Here is a 24,068-nt window from a genome sequence, read left to right as displayed (position 1 = left end):
TATTGGACTTGCCAGCAGTTTGTCTAATATATCACTCAATGAGCCCTTGCCTACACAGGGCTGCATTTTGTGAATATATTACTAGCTGGCATGAATATCTTATAGTTTGATCTGGGATGTGAATAGATCTTTGGTTAGCTTCACTTCAATACAGGAACACCAAGCACTGTCATTCCATTCAAAGTTTGTTTTTGAAGAATAATTTTACTCTTTCAATTCTTTTTTTCAAGTCCTGCTGATATTTTGTGAATATCCTTGACACATCAATCACTTTGTCTCTTTGCCAAATGATTAGCAATGCATACCATGCTGGAGTCTTCTCTGCTCAGAATCAGGAAAGCATGGCTGTTATTAAGCTGTTCATGTTTGCCTTGTTCCTCTGTTGTATCTTCAGACTCAGTTGCCTGTCATGGAAATCACAGAGTATTATATCCAACAATAAAATGAATGTCTTCTTGAAAATGATTACAAAATGGACAACTGTTCAAACATCAAAATCACAAACCTGACCTGCTCTACTTGCCTTCCCAACTCACCTCACTGTCTTTCTTTTCTGGTGGTCCTATTACTGTCCACATATCAATGCACCCTGGGAGCTCAAAGGTAGTTACTACCTGGGGTCTAATGCTTCTCTGTGGAATGAACAAGTATACATTGACTGAATTCATTCTGACATGCAAAAGCTATAAACTAATCTGTCAACTAATCAATGGCATATCATATCTTTAATAACAATACAGGTGACATAGGTGACACAATATAAATATAAAGATTATTGAAAAACATGAAGAACAAGTGGTTCTTGTCAGAAATTGTATGAAAAAAATATTTCTGAACAGAAGTCAGATTGTGATAATTTCTTGTTTCATGAGCTATGGCCAGTAGTTGGTAAAAATGCACGTTTCACATCGTTGAAGCTATCGTCCTATGGGCAATTGTATGCCATTGTACATTATAGAACCCAAACGTGTAGGACAAACGTGCATGACTAAACACTGTAAAAGTATGCATGTTAGACATATTAGACACTTTAGGTCCGTACACGTTAGGTGTGCACGATACACCATAGGTTTGCACAATTGGCATAATAGATTTTGACTCATGTTGAGAACCTAAAATGACATACACGTTAGACATTTTAGACACGTTAGGTCCGTACACGTTAGGTTTGCACGATACACGATAGGTTTGCACAATTGGCATAATACATTTTGACTCATGTGGAGAACCTAAAATGACATACACGTTCGACATTTTAGAAACGTTAGGTCCGTACATGTTAGGTGTGCACGATACACGATAGGTTCGCATGATTGGCATAATAAATTTTGACTCATGTGGAGAACCTAAAATGACATACACGTTAGACATTTTAGACACGTTAGGTCCGTACACGTTAGGTTTGCACGATACACGATACACGATAGGTTTGCATGATTGGCATGATAGAAATTGAGTCATATGTTGAAAACCTAAAATGACATACACGTTAGACATTTTATACACGTTAGGTCCGTACACATTAGGTTTGCACGATACACGATAGGTTTGCACGATTGGCATAAGAGATTTTGACTCATGTTGAGAACCTAAAATGACATACACGTTAGACATTTTAGACACGTTAGGTCCGTACACGTTAGGTTTCCATGATACATGATAGGTTTGCACGATTGGCATGTTACATTTTGACTCATGTTGACAACCTAAAATGACATACACGTTAGACATTTTAGACACGATAGGTCCGTACACGTTAGGTGTGCACGATACACGATAGGTTTGCACAATTGGCATAATAAATTTTGACTCATGTGGAGAACCTAAAATGACATACACGTTAGACATTTTAGACACGATAGGTCTGTACACGTTAGGTTTCCATGATACATGATAGGTTTGCACGATTGGCATGTTACATTTTGACTCATGTTGACAACCTAAAATGACATACACGTTAGACATTGTGTCTATAGACGTCAAAAGTGTACGTCATTTTAGGGTTCAAGATAAGTAGAATTGTATCATGGCTATCATGAGACATATCGTATAACGTTCCGACCTAATGTTGACAGAGCTAACGTGTCTAAAATGTCAAATGTGTATGTCCAATGAGGGTCTCAAAATGAGTCAAGAGCTATCATGGCAATCATGCAAACCTATCCTGTATCGTGCATACCTAACGTGTACGGATCTAACGTGTTTAAATGTCTAACGTGTATGTCATTTTAGGGTCTCCAGATAAGTTGAATGGTACAGTCATGATATACACGTTAGACATTTTAGACATGTTAGGTTCGTACACGTTAGGTCCGAACGTTACACAATAAGTTTGCACGATTGGCATGATAGATTTTGACCCATGTTGTGAGCCTAAAATGACATACACGTTAGACATTTTAGAACACGTTAGGTCCGTACACGTTAGGTTTGCACGATACACGATACACGATAGGTTTGCATGATTGGCATGATAGAAATGAGTCATATGTTGAAAACCTAAAATGACATACACGTTAGACATTTTATACACGTTAGGTCCGTACACATTAGGTTTGCACGATACACGATAGGTTTGCACGATTGGCATAAGAGATTTTGACTCATGTTGAGAACCTAAAATGACATACACGTTAGACATTTAGACACGTTAAGTCCGTACACGTTAGGTTTCCATGATACATGATAGGTTTGCACGATTGGCATGTTACATTTTGACTCATGTTGACAACCTAAAATGACATACACGTTAGACATTTTAGACAAGATAGGTCCGTACACGTTAGGTGTGCACGATACACGATAGGTTTGCACAATTGGCATAATAAATTTTGACTCATGTGGAAACCTAAAATGACATACACGTTAGACATTTTAGACACGATAGGTCTGTACACGTTAGGTTTCCATGATACATGATAGGTTTGCACGATTGGCATGTTACATTTGACTCATGTTGACAACCTAAAATGACATACACGTTAGACATTGTGTCTATAGACGTCAAAAGTGTACGTCATTTTAGGGTTCAAGATAAGTAGAATTGTATCATGGCTATCATGAGACATATCGTATAACGTTCGACCTAATGTTGACAGAGCTAACGTGTCTAAAATGTCAAATGTGTATGTCCAATGAGGGTCTCAAAATGAGTCAAGAGCTATCATGGCAATCATGCAAACCTATCCTGTATCGTGCATACCTAACGTGTACGGATCTAACGTGTTTAAATGTCTAACGTGTATGTCATTTTAGGGTCTCCAGATAAGTTGAATGGTACAGTCATGATATACACGTTAGACATTTTAGACATGTTAGGTTCGTACACGTTAGGTCGGAACGTTACACAATAAGTTTGCACGATTGGCATGATAGATTTTGACCCATGTTGTGAGCCTAAAATGACATACACGTTAGACATTTTAGACACGTTAGGTCCGTACACGTTAGGTCGGCACGTTACACGATAGGTTTGCACGATTGGCATGATAGATTTTGACCCATGTTGAGAACCTAAAATGACATGCACGTTTGACATTTTAGACACTTAGGTCCGTACATGTTAGGTTTGCACAATACAAGATAGGTTTGCACGATTGGTATGATAGAGTTAGACCTTACCCTGTTTGTAGGCCATCACGTGAATCTTGAGACATATCATTTAAGGTGCCAACCTAAGATTTACGGAGCTAACGTGTCTAAAATGTCTAACGTGTATGTCATTTTAGGTTGTCCACGAGTCAAAATCTATCATGCCAATCGTGCAAACTTATCGTGTACGTGACATATACCTATACGAGTACGACTAACGTGTCTAAAATGTCTAACGTGTATGTCATTTTAGGGTCTCCAGATTAAGTGAATGTACACATGATATACACGTTAGACATTTTAGACACGTTAGGTCCGTAGGCCTACACGTTAGTTTTCCACGATACATGATAGGATTGCACGATTGGCATGTTAGATTTTGACTCATGTTGAGAACCTAAAATGACATACACGTTAGACATTGTGTCTATTGACGTCAAAAGTGTACGTCATTTTAGGGTTCAAGATAAGTAGAATTGTATCATGGCAATCATGAGACACATCGTATAACGTGCCGACCTAAAGTTGACAGAGCTAACGTGTGTAAAATGTCAAATGTGTATGTCCAATGAGGGTCTCAAAATGAGTCAAGAGCTATCATGGCAATCATGCAAACCTATCGTGTATCGTGCATACCTAACGTGTACGGATCTAACGTGTCTAAAATGTCTAACGTGTATGTCATTTTAGGTTCTCCACGAGTCAAAATCTATCATGCCAATCGTGCAAACTTATCGTGTAACGTGCTGACCCAACGTGTACGGATCTAACGTGTCTAAAATGTCTAAAGTGTACATGTATGTCCAGATAAGTCGAATGGTACCATATGTCAATCGTACAGTCATGATATACACGTTAGACACTTTAGACACAATAGGTACATACATGTTGGGCGTGCACGATACACGATAGGTTTGCACAATTGGCATGATAGAAATTAGAATAGGACTTATTTGTACGCCCTAAAATGCTATACATGTTAGACATAGGTTCTTTAACGTTAGGTCTGCACGATACACGATAGGTTTGCACGTTTGGCATTTTAGGCACGTTAGTTCCGACCTGACATACACGTTAGACATTTTAGAAACGATAGGTGCGGATATGTTGGGTCTGCACGATACACGATAGGTTTGCAAGTTTGGCTTTTATGGTCACGTTAGTTCTGACCTAACATGTCAAACATGCACTACTAAAATGTAAAAATGTCTAAAATGAAAAAATCCCGACTTCTGGCCATGGATGTGTTTCATTTATCAAAAAGGCAATAAAATTCACTGAGTTTTATTATCCTGATTAATGGTCATAAGTTGTCGAAGGTGTAATTCGATTGAGAAACAAAATTTTCAAAGCACTTCCTGTTGGCAGCCACAGATACCACAATATTGTGTCTGAAGAATACATATTCAAGATCACAGTGTGAATAAATCAACTGTGTTATGAAAGTTTTCTCATTGACATGTGCTGTGAATGGTGTTATTACCTGAAGAACAGACAAAGCTCCATTTTTGCCGTATCCAGAACATGACACCAACTCAACGTCAGGATCTGCATTATTCTGAAACTGGACAAAACAAAACAAGAAGTGGTAAAGGCAATACCATCTTGCAGCATGTGCATGGAAAAGATTGATGATTTCTATGTACAAAACTTTCAATAATTTAACTAGTTTTAAATGAATATTTTAAATGAATAATTAATGTCTCTTTTCTAATGTAGCTGTAAACTTAGGGGGATGCAATACACAGCCATACCATTGGCGTAACTTTAAAATGTTTGAAAGAAAACAGTTTGCTTCTGAACATCCACATCTTCGGTCAGAAGAATGACTAGTGTCTGATCTTTCTTCATCACTGTACCCAGCCTTTGAAGATCTGCAGATTACCGCCATGACATTTCTAAAGACAAGAATGGTTCAATTGCTGGACTGACTTACTTCTTCTGATAGGAACACTGGTTCACCCATTACAGCTTTGCCACATGGACCTATATTCATGATACTGTCACACACCTGCCGTGGAAACACAGTTATACACAAGAATCAGAAACACACTAAAAATCAACACAACTTTAGCAATGATACCAACACATGTTGAGAAAATGGTATTACATTTCATGTATAATTTGTTTTCCTCCTATTTTGACAGCAATTCTATAACGGGAGGTGACTCTGAAAAATGCATATGCCAGTTAGTGAATTGCTATGGATAGAAAACACTAACATGAAATTTAATGCATGTTTTCATATTCAATATGAATACAATTTTACCTCAAAGGTATATGAAGAGAGTTGGGTTCCAGTCATGGTTTCACTTCCATACACTTCTAACTCATCTAAATCATCTGCCAGTAGGGCTACATCAGATGCTGCAAATACAAAACCATTGGATTCACATGACTACATTGATATGCAAATACCACAGTTTTTTATACCCTGATGTCTATGTGCCAGAAATTAAACATTACATTTGTTCAATACTGTAACGACGTGAGTGAAAGCACAACTTTAAAGAATTAAAGAACCTCCAGATATCTGTACAATTCTTTGAATATTAGCTGGAGCATTGGTTTTGTTTTTACATCTATCTCTGAAAATTGCACAGGATATCTTACCTATCCAATCACTAGCATCATCAGTTCTCCTTTTCTTACTTGGTGGTTCTTCCTGAAATGGAAATAAAGACATGAAATATTTTGGTGACTTCATAGCATTAGCACAGCTTTCATGTTTATCCCATTACCCTTGTATTTTACTGTAATTAATGTTCTCTGAATCATGATGGGTTTTGTCATTTTACAAAGTGTAAAAAGGATTGATTACAAGGCTAGCTCTCTTTCATGAGTATTCTGAAGGCAACCATTAAGTTTTCAAATCTGTACATGTTGTGCTAAGGTGTGAAAACATGGATGTGAAATAACTTGTGTATCTACACTGATACAGTACACAGACATGCAAACTATTTTCACAGCTACAGACTGCTTTCCAGGCAGACCCAAATACTCAACCCCTGTATAAGTATCTTTATTTTAATATCCGTTCTAAAAGTCTGTGAAACCTGCACATTAAATAAGTTATTAAAAATAGATGAAAAGCTATGTAAGAAATGCACAGATTGATTTCTAACAATACCTCAGCTTTCTCCTTGTCTTCATCTTTCTTTGGTTCAATGGCAGCTGTAAATATAAATCAAGGTGAAAACTACCATCAAAAAAAAATTCAGGGGAAACTCAACACTTCGTTTCCTACTGTTACAAATATCACATACTTCACTGACATGAAAAGACAAAATATGAGGAGATGTGGTCTATATAAAAGAGTGGTTCTACTGCTGTTGGAATTTTCTGAGTTCATGGTTGAATATTACATGTACATCTTGTTTTTTTATTACAGTACTCATTCGCAAAATTGCTAAAGTGTATAGCTTCTGTATGAATACAGTACAGGTTCAGTTTTGTCTGAAGTATAGCTGTTGTAAAACATGAAAACTTACAGAGGATGAAAACTTACCTAATTCACCGCTATCTTGTACTTTTTCAGTGTATTTTAGTAAGAGTGAATTTCCAAGCCTTGACCCAAGAAACAAATATCCATCTTCCATTGTCACAATCTGATTAAGAATAATATCATGATTTACTATTTATGAATTCCAGAAGACATCAGAAAGCATTTGACCCTCTCCTCCTAATTCTTAACTCACAATCCTGTGAGAGCATACAATATTTGGCATCTTGGAAGAATGATAGCTTAGAATTTTACTGTGGCTCATTCTTACTTCTACTAGTTCTCATAAGATCATTCTGATTGTAAAGTACAAAGCAGAAACAATGCAAAGTTTATCATTGCCTACCATAACTTTGTTTACACTAAATTCACTAATATTTTAATACTTTGACTGCCAACCTTGGTACAAGACAATTGTTTTCAAAAGAGAGAGTGGATGTTAAACAGAGACACATGGAAGTGTAGTATACATTCATTTATTCATGTTTGATCATTGAAAACTGTGCAATGGATACTTACACAGGACGTTAGGACGCTGGCAGCTGCCTTGTCAAAGTGAAAACCACGAACACTCCTCATTCCATCAGTCATGACGGTAAGGACATAGCTGATGATAAATAAATCATCATGGTTAGGACATAGCTGATGATAAATAAATCATCATGGTTAGGACATAGCTGATGATAAATAAATCATCATGGTTAGGACATAGCTGATGATAAATAAATCATGATGGTTAGGACATAGCTGATGATAAAGTAATTACATCAATATGAAATCTTTAAGTAAGTCTTAAATCTGTGTTGTAAAAGTGAAAAAAAAAAACAGTGAAGTGAAAGATACCAACTCTATTATTGACTATTAATTGCAGTGATATTTCATTGACTGCAGAGCATTTAAAAGAGTTTATTCACTGTCAGACATTGGTGAGATCAAGGTTTGGTTTTACACAGAGATACAAAACAGTTACCTACACTACATTGCAAGTTTTACATTCATTAATATGCAGAGAAAACATATTAAATGTAAAAACCATTCATGTCAACTTGAGCATCAGAAAAAATATTCTCCTACATACCTTAGGATTTGTAAAGTCAAAAGTTTGTAACCTTGGTTATGAAAATACTTGAAAGTTACTTTAAGTTTATTACAATCAAGAGTAGCAAGACTTACATTTCACCACCTTTGAGTGATATTACCAGTCTATCATACATGACGAATGCAGCTTGTGCACAGTCTAGAGATATCTTCACTCCTTCATGTATCTCTACAATGAAGAGAAACATAAATTGTTGAAATGCTGATATCAGCTCTGTTTCTTGTCAGGGGTGATGTTGAATTGAAGATTAAGTAAAAATTGTTCCTAAGAAAAATCATAATTTGCAGTCCTGGTTAGCTGTTTTAGCCAGGGATATAATAGACATATTCAAAACTTTGTATCTTGGTAGTTTTGTGCAGATTGGAAATTACATAGGAATATCTGAAACATCACAGCATACGAGCTAAACGTACTGTAACTTTGATATCAAGGCCACTTTAGGTAAGGCACTTTAATACTAAGTGGAAACTGAGTACTGCCATCTGTGAGACCATTCAATGACACACCCAAGGATGGAACACTTTAATTCAGATAAATCAATGAATTCACACTTACTGAGTGGAAACTGAGTACTGCCATCTGTGAGACCATTCAATGACACACCCAAGGATGGAACACTTTAATTCAGATAAATCAATGAATTCACACTTACTAAGTGGAAACTGAGTACTGTCATCTGTGAGACCATTCAAAGATACTCCAAACGGGGGAACACTTTGATTCAGATAAATCAATGAATTCACACTTACTGAGTGGAAACTGAGTACTGCCATCTGTGAGACCATTCAAAGATACTCCAAACGGAGGAACACTTTGATTCAGATAAATCAATGAATTCACAGCAAAGACTAGAACACCACCTGAAAATAAACCAGACAGCAATTAATAGTGCATCAGTATTTCAATGACTTATGACGCTTATCATAAAGAAAACAGTCCTGATATAATTATTTCTTCCAATCTGAAATGCTTTCCAAATTAATAAAATTCACTGCATTTCAACAAATACATTTGGGGCATCATAAGAATTGCTTCCTTGCTCACAGGAGTTAAGTTAATTGGATGATGAAATCACAAACTTAAATTTGTGAACACTACACCAAAATTAGTGTAACTAATACTATAAGGATCCTGAATAGCACTACCCCAATGTTGAATAATTGACCAGAGAGTTGGGGGGTCATTTTGGCCCATGAACTGAAATTTTGTGGGCCTTTACAAAAATTGGGCGGGGGAGGATTACCCATTGCATTTGCTTCATCAACACATCACTAATGTCTGAGAATTTGAAAATAACAATCCATGCTTCATTTTATCTTCATGATAACAGGAAAGTTCAAAGTTATGATTAAGCTGGCAGAAATGAAAACAAAGTTGTACATAATAAAGGTTACAGTGAATTTCCAACGAAGACTGTCTACACACTGCTGCCCTCAAAGGGTGACATGAAATAGTTCAAAAGAAAGTGTACATTCTGATCATATGTTGAGTGTTAATTAGTCTTCTTATAAAAGTACAACTACTAGATGATAAAATGACTTGAATAGGTCATCATTCAATACAGAAGCTGTGTTTCCACTCCCCATCGCTACAACAGGCAACTGGTGAAAATGGTGAATTGGCATATGTTTTCAAGGCCCTTCCTTGTTTGCAAGTTTGGTGATTCCGAATCAACCACCAAATTGAACATGGTTTTCCAATACATCAAGACCTCGGGCAAGATTGGCAACCTTTTCTCTCAACCTGAGAGGTTGAACTTTCCTTATACAGCTCATGCTGTGATGACTAAAGACAATAGCCTATGGGGTTTAGGTATCACCCTCACTGATACACTGATTGGCCATGCTCTAACTTATGCTGTGACACAGTAATTTGTACACAAGTCACTTTTAACTCATCAGATTTTCATTGCAGCATATTGTGGAATGTGGAAATACTGCAATGCCATGTGCTAGAGTCAACACTGACTACCTAGTACACAGCAAATGTTGAGTTAACATTTGCATGTTAAGCTCCTGATTTCAAAAAAGATGACATCACTTTTCTGATCTCTACAACAGAATATTTCAATGTTCAAACATTTCCCTGATCATATTATATGCAAAAGTAAACATAATTTTATTGACTCACAGCCAGTAACACATGGAGTGTTTTTGAAATAAAGCAGCATGTTAAAGACAATGTTTTTCTCACCTATTGGTTTCGGCACAGGAATGGCTTTGAAACAATCAAATGGAAGATTTGTGAGAGACCAGATGACTGGATGAACCCTCTGGTCAATATTCAGTGATATGGCAACAATGCAATACGTATCCTTGCGTATGGCAACTCGTCTGAAAATAAAAACAGATATTTCACACACTTTACCAGGAGAGAATATATCACAAGTGTATGAACATTACTCAATAAAAATACAATGAATACTGGTGAATTTACACAGTTCACTTTGATCTCAAAGCTAATACACTTAGGACATTACTAACCTGGATCATTTTAAACAAATTGCATTTAATAATTTGAACTCGGTTACAATGATAATTAATGAAACTCTTAAATCACATCATAGGTGTAACACAATGTATGTTAAGACATGTATTGATGTGGCTTGCCAAGTCAGCAGATATGCTGGTGACTAGTTATTGAATTAATGGTATTACCATATTTCTACAATTCACAAACAGACATTGGTTGAATTTCATTGGCAAAACCATTCCTGAACACTCATGAAACTTTCATCATCGGTAAAATCACTGTCAAACACTTTCAAAGCTTTTGCAAATATGTTTTATGCTCTATAAAGCCCACTAATGATTAAGTCCCTGTAACTTTTGACTATTGCTTTTCAGGTTTTTGTTGCACATGTCAGCTAGAGTTTCTAGGACTTCTTCCTACAGATCTTGAAATACCCTGCATTCAGAGATTTGACACTGACTGTACAAGTGCATACTGCACTGTTACTATTTGACAATCAAATTCAGGTTTGGAGTTAAAATCAATTATCAGCAATAACATACTGAGACACTGCACTGACAAACCAAATACTAGATATTTCACAATTGATGCAGAAAGTACACCAAGAATCTGTAGTTGATATATGGAATAAAAATACTGAAGAAATTGTTTAAATTTGTAGTAACTGTCGCTTTTACAGATGACTTGGAACTGATGGAGTGTCACTTCACAATATGCAACACTGAAATGATAATAAAATGACAAAAGTCACTAGTATTACTCTGTACATATCCCAGACAAAGAGGGACAATAACACAGCAGTTCACAGCTGACTTACCCTGGCCAGGTCCTCAATGGTTCGAAGAGTATAAAAAGAGTAGGTTCATAGTAGCCATGTAAAAACTGGATGTCAATCACATTAATCAATTTCTCATCAATATCATGAAGATTTATGACATAACTTGGCAAGAATGAAGACTTTGAGCTGAAACAGACAGAGAGAAAGTGAATAACTATCATATCATATCATTTAAATGCATTCTACAATATCAGATATTACGTCATTTTATTGTACTTTGTGTACATGTTAATATATGACTGTTTGAATCCTTGACCAGGTAAACACACAGAGAATGAAGGGAGTCTGCAGCCTCACAATCTTTTCAAAAATTCTGACATTGAATTAATGAAGTGTCTGTTGTAAATAGGGTGCATTAAAAGTATGCTCTATTTCCACAAAAACAAAAATAACATCAGAGATTATGGACACCAATTATGATCCAAATTAATTGATGAAGATATGACCTGTATCTGTATCAAGTACATTAAGTCTCATATTGTCTGTATTTTAACATAACCTGGAGTTCTAGTATGACGTATACTTTCAAATATCTTCTCAGGGCATAATCTAACCATGGGTAGTTTTTGTCATAATTTAGAACAGATAAATGAAAATAACCTGGGGAACCTGTGTACCAAATTTGAAAGCCATACATAATTGGTGATCCAAAGAAACAAACTCTAATACAAAATTTTAAGAATATAACATTAATGATTTTGTTTTAATCTATACACACATAGATAGCCTGATCTCTCACAAATACAGTTTGCTGGCAAAACAAAACAATAACACTTGAAATCAAACAATATTCTTGTCAATAAATCAATCATGTGACAATTACTGGTGCAAAAAGCCCACAGCATGGACAATGCGTTCAGATGAACCTAATACTGGACAAACTTACCAGGTGTTCACGATTCTCAAAATTTCAATTCACTTTTCTCAAAGTTTCAATGTCTGTCATCCATTTCTTTATGATTTTATCATATCCTTATGACAATGTGTTTCATTAAAAATGGAGAAAACAAGAATTTTGCTCACACAAAGAAGACACTTGAGAACACCGTGACATTTCTATACTTTACCTTCCAGGTAGTAGATTTTCTTGTTGGTCATCAATGGTACCTTCTCTTCTGAATGGCAGAACTACAAGCTTTCTGCCGTATATCAACATGACGGCACAGCGATTCTCAGGGTCCACTATCACAGTTGGTATTTGATAGTTTGTGACAAAACCATCCTACATTGGCGATATTAAAGATGTTATACAATAACTGAATGTGAGAGTGTTGTTGCTTTAAAGAAGACACAGCTAGTCTATTATAGGGTTCTCCAAAGCTTGAAAAACAGAGTGACTGCAAATTTACATAATTTGCATATTCTTTTGTTGTGAAAATGTATTTATTACCATACAAATGGATTACTCAAAGAGTAGAGAGAACGATCGCTCCAAATCCCCTTTCAAAAAACTAAACATTTGATCAAAGCCAAGAAATATGTTAATGGTATTCATCCTCTGTGAAATACTCATGGCAGTGAATTTGGGTGTATATTTCAATTTCTGTATTGTTGGAATAGTCACACTCAGTGATTCTATACACAGAATTTACAGTATTTATCACAATTTCAATATTAACACACACATGATGTCTTCCTGTGTTAGATTCACCGAGAGAAATGGGTTGGCAACAAGCCAACAAACCTTTAAAGCAGCAGTTTTCAATCCGTGGTTCTGACACTAAAGCTTGTTGACATTGACTATTTACGTGATTTCTGTCCTCTGATTACCTTTGAAAGTTGTGTTCAGTTATTAATCTATGTTCAGACAGGTAAAAATTGAAACGCTTCTGTAACACTATTTGTGATTTGTAAACACAGGGGATTAATAGTTTGAGTCCGCTTGCGTCCACACAAAATTAAGCTATTGTATTGGTGTTTAAGACGTCTTAATGCGCCCTCTTGAGTTCAAAATGTGTGTATGGCCAAGCATACGGCATTGTAACAAGATAGCTGAAATGAACGACGTCGTACTGCCTTGTTGTCTGTTTTTTTACCTGCTGCATATGCGGTCCAGACGGCGTCTGCGTCATCTTAATGATCTTAATGCAGACCAAATGCCATCGTTAACCGATTTAGCCCTTGAGATTGATACGTTCAGAACTGCCGAGCGCGGGAACATGCATTTGCTATGGATTGTATTCGGTCACATATATGCCTCATAAAGGCATCGATATTCTGCCTCTGCCGCTCCGTCTGTTGCTGTCGACAACTTATTTGTATTTTAGCTTCAGTGCCTTGAGCTTGCGGTGGCACTGATCTGCTGTCCGGTTTAAACCTCTCTGTAGAGCCTTTTCTGCAATTTTTTTGTACACGAGGCAGTCGCGACACGTTCCGTTTAGCATTCTTTGAATGCTTTCGTCTGCCCAAGCTGAGATCAGCAAACTTATTTTGTCGTCTGACCAGTTCTTTCCACGAAATGTAGAACTCTGTTCGGCAGCCATGACGAAGTGAATATTGTATGTTGGTTGTTGTTTGTTTTATGTTACAAATACCTGTCGCGTGAGGGCATTTAAAACACCTCTGGAGCGGCTCAGTCCGTCCACACAGTGATTTGCGGATAGAGTTAATCCCTACAACGGCTCAGGTCGGGCCGCCTAAACCGCCTCAAATCTGAAATGCTTCAGAACCACTTCGGAGCGTCCACACATAACTTTTTATGCCAGTATTGGCCCAGAACCATTTCAGAGGCGTTTTAATGGCCTGTGTTTGAACGGCATATATGTCTGTTCAGAGATAAATCTGATAACAAAGCTGTACCTTTAAATCAATGAATGATAGAATGATTGATTTTATAAAAAATCAGGCTTAGGTTTTTACCTTGAGTGCTTCCTCTTCAAAGTAATGCATGGACAGTGTTTTCAGGTCATGAGTTCCAGGATCATACTCTACAATGGACAGCTAACAATGGTGAAAAGCAAAATGTTGTTGGGGTTATTCGAACATGGAAGATAGACATTACAATTCAGGATTGACAGAGATCTCATGCTGTGAATCTTATGATTTGTATTCAGCTATATTTATTTGTGTTTGATGAACTGACAATCTTGTAAATACTGCAGAAAAACGCAATCCAAGTTTAGCTAATGGATTTCACATTGTACAGAGTTACAAGTACGAAAAGGTACATCATGTCTCGTAAATCAATCTACAACCTTACTAGCATATTTTTCTAAAATTATGTCTAGTAACAAGTTTTGGCTCGGACAACCAAGAATTCTTAATAGGTTAAAGTGCATTTTTTTTTATCTGTAAAAGATGTATGACAAAATAATTCAGAAAAATGTGCAAATTTGGACTAGACAGATATACAAGAAACAGTGACTGATTATAACAAACATCAGCTGAGCCTAGTTGATGCTTGACACAAGACAGCATTCAGTAGCGTTGCAGTTAAATATTGCCCAACTGTGTCTATGTATCTCACCTTGGCATCTTGAAAAGTCAAGCATAAGACGTCTCTGGATGCACCGGCCAATCGTGTACTCTGCATGGACATGATGTTACCAAACAAACTGAATGAGCCAAGGTGCTCCAACTTGTGTTTCTTGGATTTGACATCTGTCAAGAAAAGTAATAACCCGTAAAATGAAAATGGTCTGACTTTTACATGAAAGCTGTCATCATTAAATGGGTTTTTGAGCAAAGATTGTCAATTTATCCCCAACTGTGTTTGTCTTACATTTGTTTGGAATAAGCAAAGCAATTCTGTATTAGTTATTTCATTTTCTTACAGTTCTTTAGCTCTCTGAGAAAAAACGCTTGTGGTGTAACCATATAATCAAACACCCTCAACATCACACTAGCTGATCACAATTGAGATATCTGAGCCTCGTTCTTTTTTAGACACTTTCATTATAGGCATGAAAACTGCATATGGAACCACAGACAGTAGAGAAACTCTACTTTCTATGATGGAACATGTTACAATGTGTCAGGAATCAAAAGCTAAACTTTAGGCATTCAGCAGTGTGCAATGAGGTATATGTCTAAGGGTGTATGATAAAGCAGGTTGAAGTATGGCACTTATCTCACACCAATAAGCATTTGCAATAATTTTCCACATTGCTTCTGGGACTGGCACATAAATGTTGTATTCACAGAATTGCCAATGCTTAGGGTAACTTTTTACCTTTCTCTGAAGGCTTGGTGGAAGTCTGTTGAAAGAAAACAGAATCATAGTTACAGTGTGAATTGTAGTCTGATCATAGACAGTGTCTTCCACTCCACTGTCTACAGTCTGATCATAGACAGTGTCTTCCACTCCACTGTCTACAGTCTGATCATAGACAGTCTCTTCCACTCCACTGTCTACAGTCTGATCATAGACAGTCTCTTCCACTCCACTGTCTACAGTCTGATCATAGACAGTCTCTTCCACTCCACTGTCTACAGTCTGATCATAGACAGTCTCTTCCACTCCACTGTCTACAGTCTGATCATAGACAGTCTCTTCCACTCCACTGTCTACAGTCTGATCATAGACAGTCTCTTCCACTCCACTGTCTACAGTCTGATCATAGACAGTCTCTTCCACTCCACTGTCTACAGTCTGATCATAGACAGTCTCTTCCACTCCACTGTCTACAGTCTGATCATAGACAGTCTCTTCCACTCCACTGTCTACAGTCTGATCATAGACAGTCTCTTCCACTCCACTGTCTACAGTCTGATCATAGACAGTCTCTTCCACTCCACTGTCTACAGTCTGATCATAGACAGTGTCTTCCACTCCACTGTCTACAGTCTGATCATAGACAGTCTCTTCCACTCCACTGTCTACAGTCTGATCATAGACAGTCTCTTCCACTCCACTGTCTACAGTCTGATCATACAGTGTCTTCCACTCCACTGTCTACAGTCTGATCATAGACAGTCTCTTCCACTCCACTGTCTACAGTCTGATCATAGACAGTCTCTTCCACTCCACTGTCTACAGTCTGATCATAGACAGTCTCTTCCACTCACTGTCTACAGTCTGATCATAGACAGTCTCTTCCACTCCACTGTCTACAGTCTGATCATAGACAGTGTCTTCCACTCCACTGTCTACAGTCTGATCATAGACAGTCTCTTCCACTCCACTTGTAACTCATGTTACCTGGCTTTAAGTATGGTAGGAGATTAAGGTAGCGACTCGGGTTCATTGTCACTTATTTCAATCCTCATTTTCACAAAGAAGACGTGGTCACACACCCGACATGTGGTACTTTTTTATCTGCTCGGTCACCGAAGAGTTCAGAAAATTTGTTAGTTTTTAAAAACAGTGCGCATACGGCTGTTTTACTCAAAAAACACGTGTTTTTTAGTTTTTTTACTCAAAAAAGTGTAAGTACAAATCTCCAATCGGCCTTGGTGATCTGTTTACGGCAATCGACGGCTGGGTATACTGGGCAAAAAACCGTGTCCCGGATTTTTGAAATTCGCTTTTGTTTTCGCACAATGCACCTTCAAAGTGTCAACTTGACGTTTTTTGCATAAATTATCGGCCTTTGTTCACGTTTGTCAGGATATCTTCACTTCCAGGCCCTTTATCGGAAATCTGAGACACGGTCTTTCAGATATATTCATTCACTGTCCACAGGTGAAAAATCAGGCTAGTCTGTCCAGGCGCCGCCGACTTATACTTATTTGAATAATGTACGCACTGCCAAAAACGGAACTGAGAAAATCGACGATTTGTGTAAACGACCTATGCGTCACACATTGTGACCAAAAAGTCGACTCGCGCACTATTTTCTGCGAATTTTCTTACACCAGGACTAAGTTGAAATATTTAGAGTCAGTTTTGGGAAATTGAATATGTTTACGATTGCAGATCGTGTGAAAATAGAAAGAAATTATACACTGAACTGGCAAATGCTTAGTGCCAGCAGTGGGTGGTATTTACACAACAAACACAGAGGGGTACTTAGCGATTTAATCCATTGTTGGAACGTTTAACTAGTAGATTAACTGTATACTGTTGTCTCAACGGTTACAATCTAGTTACCAGAGTTCACAGTCAAGACGAAGACGTCGAAACTTGCGTAAAAAAGTCTATCCGATCATGGAGGTACTACCTCCATGATCCGATCGAGACTTATTTTTGTGCTGTCGTCGCGCGATCGCGTCGGACATTCACTTGTTCTTGACTCAAGTTGTCTACTTCCTGTCTCGCGATCGGCAATTTATGCATGTTCTTTGTGAAAAGTGATTGTCAAGTTCATGTTAGCGCCGACACTGTGCGAACGGGACGTCAGTTGCTAGTTTTCCTACCTCAAGATGAGACCATGGAGACTTCCTACCTCCATGATGAGACGAACACAACTCTTGACAACATAAAATGTCTGTCGTATTTTCTTAGCTTTTGCACCGCACTGCAAACTTTTCGCCCTTCGTTACGACGGGAGAGATTGACTCGTGTTATTTTTTCAAACTTTATATGTGTTCTTGTACCGATTTTTAATATCAAACTAATAATAATCACGCCGTAGCGTAGAACAGCGCAGGCTGTCATCGACAGCGTGTTCCGAGAGACAGAGTATCGACTAGTCTACAGTGGAGTCAATACCAGCGCACACATAATTATTTCGGAGATTTTTACTTTTAGTCAAACTCTCGATGACTGACCTCATATAGCAAAAATTGCTAGTTTCAGCACTTCTAGAAGTTGAGCCGGGTTTGTTTTACGTTCAGTGTTGAGGTCCAGCTAGCAGCTGTGGAGTCTGCGGGTAATTGATAAGTTTAGACAACACGCACACAAGAATCATTTGTGAACCCTCGCAATTTACGTTTGACGAAATTTAATTTTTGGGTTATATTTAAAGAAAGAAAAGGCATGAAATAAAAAAATATTTGCATTTCGTTTCGAAAAATTAGCAGATCGGTGAACTTGCTCTTGTGAATCTACATTATGTGTGTATGAACTCCTGCACTGGCTTGGGAAACTCCTTGACATAAATGTCGCGTGATGTCGGGTACAGTGTTGTTCAAGGTTTCTCAGCAGACACGAAAAGACTGCACGATAGAAAACTCGAGTTTTAAAATATAAAAGAACACGATACTAACACCAAGCATGTACAGCAAGAGTAATAAAATTATCGCAACTAACAGAAGTTTCATCTCGCTCAGGCTAATTTTTGGACTCGGGTATGCAATCAGCATAGCCTAATATGTTCGAAAAGCAGCGTGTCAAATACTTTCATAGTTGTTGAACTGAGCATGTCTCCGTTATCGTCTGCGTCCTCGGCCAAATCTGACTCTTCACTGCATTCTTGATCGTTATTGCAGGGAGTATGAGCCAAAGTCGGACTGTTTTACATTTAAATCGACCTTTGCGCACGTTGCCATCTTTTCAGGTCCGCTTTTGTGGACCTCGCTTGCTTTTTCGACGGTACGGAGCGCGAGCGCCGGCTTTGGTCTGCTCGACGTGTTTGCCGTACCGATACATAGCGGAGTTCAAAACGCTGAGCCTAACGTTGAAGCTAGCGCATGCGCACTATACCGCAAAGCCTGTACATAATCTCTGCGTGTTTATCAAAGATATCGTTGTCGGTAATCCGCGACCGTTAAGACAAAAGGGAAATAATGGCACGCGGTGTAGCTGATAGTTTGCCATTTTAGTAATATTTCAGGAATTTCCCGGTACGATGTGACCCAACACCTTTCCCCAAAAGAAAGACCACGTGTCAGTGGTTCGAAATTTGAAATAAAAAAAAAATTGCTAAAATTGACCTTTGAACCTGAGTCGCATCGTTAAATACAGCCTGTGCAGTATTTGTTCAATGTCCAATATTATTGTTGATCTCTGAATTTCCATTGGGATGAAAATTTATTGTCCACATTCACATAATTTCATATTGTACACAAACATTTGCAAGGCTAATAGATAAGGACAAGAAAATATACTTGTTCTACAAAAGTTGTAGCTATTGTCTCTTAATTTTCTGGTACAGGTATCAAATACTAGATGCACAAAAGCCTGATCAAGTTCATCTGTTACTTACATCTATGTCGCCATGTAGTCTGTACACGTTAAGCTGGGTTGCACCAGCTATCACAAGGTTTTTCTCATCTTTACTGAAAAAGTTACAGTAAAGACAGTGTTCAATGCCAGTGGGAGGGTGAATTTGCTTGTACAACGCATACATGATTCACCTTAAGCAGTCAAGCTGGCTTCACGTGGTCATCTGTAACAATAAGATACTGACATGTCAATGAAATATTCAAAAGACACAAATAAGAAAAATAACAGTGAATAACAGTGAATCTGCACACAATCTAATTTGTACAAAATTCAGAATTCGGGAAAAATTTGAAATTTCAACTCAACACCATGATAGGAGTCTACCCAAAATTAAACAAAAGATCCCTTATTTTTTATCTCCTGTCATGTTATTTGATGGTAAGAACAATACATGTACATAGGTATATCTTACATGTATGTGGTCTAGTTTTCCAGGAATTTTAGCTCAAGAGGTAATATCACCTTCCAAGGAATAAACAAAAATCAATAGCACTGATCATGATTTGAGGTTTGTTACTAAATATAGCTGGAGTCTGCTGCCGTTGACTTATTAACATAAATCATATAAGGCTGACATCATAGAACATTCAACCAATGAGTGCTACTAATAGCAACCTCCGACTGATGAGCCTAACGGATGTATACAGAAGTTAAACTGTAAACAGCAGTCAGTCTAATATGATTTATGCTAATAATTCTAGGGCAAAAGACTCCAGTGGGGATTTCCGGACATGTCCCTATGAACAGGGGGCAAGTGTCTGAGAAACTGTATTTTAGGATTTGCACAACATTTTAAGAGCAATAGTTTCACAAGGCAACAATTAAGAAGGGCAAAACAAGGCAGATATGATGGCCAGCTTATCAGCCATCAGTAATGCAGTGGAGATACAGCAATTTAAATGGTAGAAGCGAGTAAAATACAAAGTTTTCAAGGCCGTGTAGAGAGGACCGGCTGTGTAAGCTGGTTACTTCCCTTTTTATATGCTTCTGTATATTGGTCGGCTGACCACCCATGTCACACACAACTCATACATGCTGCGATTTTATTGAGTGCTGCTCCGCAGAAAGGAACCTCAGTCTGGATGGTAACTGGTCATTTCGGCACCAAGTCGTTTCGGCCCAAGTCGTTTCGGCCTCGCAATTTCCGGCCCCAAGTCATTTCGGCACCGCAACCCAAGACGTTTCGGCATCCCTGTTTCGATTTGTTTTCAAACTATTTAGGAATTGACTGACCGGTCATATTCGTAAGCGTGACCTTTGCGTTCTGACCAGTACTTTTCTGTGCATTTTGTGTGAATTTTGCCGTGCTGTTTTGGCACCGCTTTTAAACATTTGCCATTTCGATAAACTTGTGACACAGATTTGAAAATGATATGAAGTTTTTTTCTTACGGTCTCTTACAATGTTCTCACAAAGTGAAGTACGATGTACATGAATGTTATTTGACACTACTTTTTTAGTGCTTGGATGTGAAACATTACGCTCCAGCACTAGTTCCCTCAGATAGCCCTGAGCAGTGCCGAAACGTCTCGGGTCGCGGTGCCGAAACGACTTGGGGCCTGAAATCGGGAGGCCGAAACGTCTTGGGCCGAAACGACTTGGTGCCGAAACGTCTAGAAACCGTCTGGATGATATAGTAACTTGGTTTCAGTGATTTCAATATTTCATACTTATTATTTTTAATAATTACGAAAATAATATCATATTTTTAGACAATTCACTCCTGGTGGTGTTATTCTGATTTCTGTAGCGTTGGTCCTTTTTATTAATAGGGATTTTAGGTCACATGACATTTGTGTTGAACGTACGCGTTCGATGCAGGTCTAGTCCGAACTTTCGTGTTAATTCTTAAATAGACCAAATAATCAGAGAAAATGAAACTGTAGTGTTGAAGATTATTATTTTAACTTCATTTTGGGAAATTTTCACTTTTGTACTACGATAAATGGCAAAGCAGCACGACTACAAACTCACGCGTACCGGTGATTTTGGCGTCCATTATGTGCGTTGTGCCGTGACCTCAAATGTCCCGCGAAGGAGATCGAACATATACCTCTTTGATAGGCTCTCCGCATGACTTATTCTGATCGCATCACTATTTTTTAGGGTTGGTACGAAAGTAGAGATCATGGGCTTCATTTTGAGGGGGCAAACGTTAAAATCGGCCGGGAAAACTCAATCTGTGATCAAACTTTGTGTTTCGTTTGTGTTTTTTTGAAAGAAAATCTTGATTTCCTTAAACGTTCGGCCCCAAAATTAATTTTATGATAAATATTAATTGTAATTCTGCAATAATTACGAGTCTGACGATGCGAAAAATGATGCTTAAGGCCCTTTTAGAGAGTATGGTTTCACCCGAACTTTACATCCGGGCACTCCCAGGAATCACATACAAGTAATCCGCGCATCGCCGCATGTTCTGTGTCAGGAGGTCTAAGCTGAGTTCCGACGTTCATGATTTTGCAGCTTGATTTGTCTGATTTCTTATCTAACGCAAGGATCTAGAGAAATATACTTTACCCTTTCAAACGTTATCTTGTTCGAAGTAGTTTGACTTCCGGGTGATATTTTTCGATAGACACTGAGAAGTTGTCAAGCCAGCACTGCACTGCAGTGTACAACTGTAGGCATACGCACGTGTACCACACTTTGCGATACTATACTGAAATTTTAGTTTCGATCTTTAGTTCCCGAGAAGGGGACTATTTTGGTTTTCTCTGAAGAACAAGGCCATAGATCATTAATTTGTTCTTTCCTCATTGATGGTGTCCCTGACTTTGGAAAAGTTGTATTTATATTGGTTTGTATTTCGGACCGCTGACTTCGACATGTTCGAGGGTCTATGTTATTTCGGGGGCAGCTTAACTTTACATCCAATGCAGTTGTTCATTCTATAAATGCGTGTTGCTGTTTTACGGCATTGACAAAGGGTTGAGAACGAAGTTTTTTTGACTTTTTGGAAAAGTTCTTGTAATTGTTTTAACTTAAAATCTACATTAATCAGACATATTTCATAATCATTTAATAACAGTTGTAATCACACAAATAAATTTAAAAAAATGTCGAAGTTCAAATTAAAAAAAATCTAAAAAATTTTTTTTTAAAATTCAAATCAAGTTCTAAAATGTCACAGGTATCATTTGATTGTTTACAGGTATTGTTGTTTATTTGTTTACCTTGTAAATATAAGTCTAAATAACTGTTTTCATATATGCAAAGTAAATATGATGGAATATGATTATCATATTTCTGTTGATGTTCACTAGACATAATGCATACAGCGATCAATGTCACAGGTATCATTTGATTTTTTACAGGTATTGTTTATTTGTTTACCTTGTAAACAGCATTCTAAATAACCTTTTTCATTTATAAAAATTAAAAACCATTGAACATTTCATCAGCAATATCCACAAAAAATTTCATCAATTTTCAATAAGAAATGCTTGAGTTATTGCAAAAGCACAAGAAATTGCAATTCTAGTTTTCTCAAACAATGTTCAAAATGGGGTCACCTGGTGGTTATGATAACTACAGGTGTCTACCATGGCATAATTTCTAAATGGAAGAAGTTTTTTATCAAATTCAACAGGACATATCTCTGCATGTACTGAACCGATTTTCATCAAACAAAATGCAATCAATTGGTCTGAAGAGAGCTTTCTTTTGATATATAATTTATTATTATTGTAGCTGTCTATCAATTTCATGTAAAATCCCTATTATTAATGAAAATTCATTGACTGACTGATCTACAGTGTTCTGTGTCAAATCCAAATCTGTTGTGTTAATCACTTTGATTGAAGAGCAATCACATTTACATTTGATCGTGGAGCTGATCATTGTGGCTTCGTGGCACTGCTGGTGAGCGAGGTCCCAAGAACCAAAAATCACCGACCGCCTCACTGTAGAGCTACAAGTTTGCAGCTATGGAATCCCTGGCTCTGTTCTTTGTAGGCTCTGCAGGTTACATTATTATCGATAAAATGCCAATAACAAACGCGGTTGTCCTATTGTGTTAGGCAGTTCATCAATACTTTGAATCGACAAAGACTCTTTAGCTGACTTTGAACCCCGAATATGAAAGTTTATTAGGGATTACTTCGTTTCAATTTTTTTTGAGGGAGTAGTAACATGATCTTACCTAAGCGGTGTGATAGAAGCGTGATGGTTCCAACATTCATTCACATGGACGCCGCCATGACAGATCTCATTGCATTATGGGAAACCTCGTACGAGTGAGGGCGCACAGCTAAAGTGGTAGGAATGGCCAGCCAGAATAGCAAATCTATAACAGGAGCAAATCTGCGAAGGAAATCTATTACAGGAGCAAATCTGCTTTTTACGGATTTCAATCTTGCTGTCTTTGCAAAAGGGACTGACAATTGAAAGCAGCTGAATTGCAGGGTAAATCACGCATACTATGCAAACTAGATAATTTTGTCAAATTTTGGAAATCTATTTATCTTTGAGAAATTTTATTTAGCTGGAAAACATTTCCTTATAAACGCGATTTAGC

At 37.6% G+C, this 24,068-nt stretch overlaps 1 protein-coding gene across 1 annotated transcript in view; it reads right to left on the bottom strand.

Annotated features, from left to right (window-relative positions):
* Window positions 1–23,771, bottom strand: part of LOC139147097 (cleavage and polyadenylation specificity factor subunit 1-like) — a 57,869-nt gene extending 34,098 nt beyond the window's left edge. The window contains exons 1-19 of the mRNA XM_070717960.1: window positions 23,694–23,771; window positions 19,530–19,712; window positions 15,674–15,698; window positions 14,969–15,102; window positions 14,362–14,442; window positions 12,570–12,724; window positions 11,482–11,628; window positions 10,386–10,525; window positions 8,942–9,052; window positions 8,267–8,360; window positions 7,613–7,700; window positions 7,100–7,199; window positions 6,722–6,765; window positions 6,205–6,256; window positions 5,861–5,958; window positions 5,528–5,602; window positions 5,075–5,155; window positions 537–632; window positions 306–404 (exon numbers count right to left, since the gene is read on the bottom strand). Of these exons, the coding sequence (XP_070574061.1) occupies window positions 306–404; window positions 537–632; window positions 5,075–5,155; window positions 5,528–5,602; window positions 5,861–5,958; window positions 6,205–6,256; window positions 6,722–6,765; window positions 7,100–7,199; window positions 7,613–7,700; window positions 8,267–8,360; window positions 8,942–9,052; window positions 10,386–10,525; window positions 11,482–11,628; window positions 12,570–12,724; window positions 14,362–14,442; window positions 14,969–15,102; window positions 15,674–15,698; window positions 19,530–19,673 (1,764 nt within the window). The 5' untranslated portion in view covers window positions 19,674–19,712; window positions 23,694–23,771. The remainder of the gene's footprint in view (window positions 1–305; window positions 405–536; window positions 633–5,074; window positions 5,156–5,527; window positions 5,603–5,860; window positions 5,959–6,204; window positions 6,257–6,721; window positions 6,766–7,099; window positions 7,200–7,612; window positions 7,701–8,266; window positions 8,361–8,941; window positions 9,053–10,385; window positions 10,526–11,481; window positions 11,629–12,569; window positions 12,725–14,361; window positions 14,443–14,968; window positions 15,103–15,673; window positions 15,699–19,529; window positions 19,713–23,693) is intronic.
* Between the last annotated feature and the right edge of the window lie 297 nt (window positions 23,772–24,068).

This window comes from Ptychodera flava, chromosome 13 (assembly GCF_041260155.1).
Source record: "Ptychodera flava strain L36383 chromosome 13, AS_Pfla_20210202, whole genome shotgun sequence".
Classification (NCBI taxonomy): Eukaryota; Metazoa; Hemichordata; class Enteropneusta; family Ptychoderidae; genus Ptychodera; species Ptychodera flava.
The sequence above is the reverse complement of the archived record's forward strand: the minus strand, read 5'-3'. Positions and strand labels throughout refer to the sequence as shown.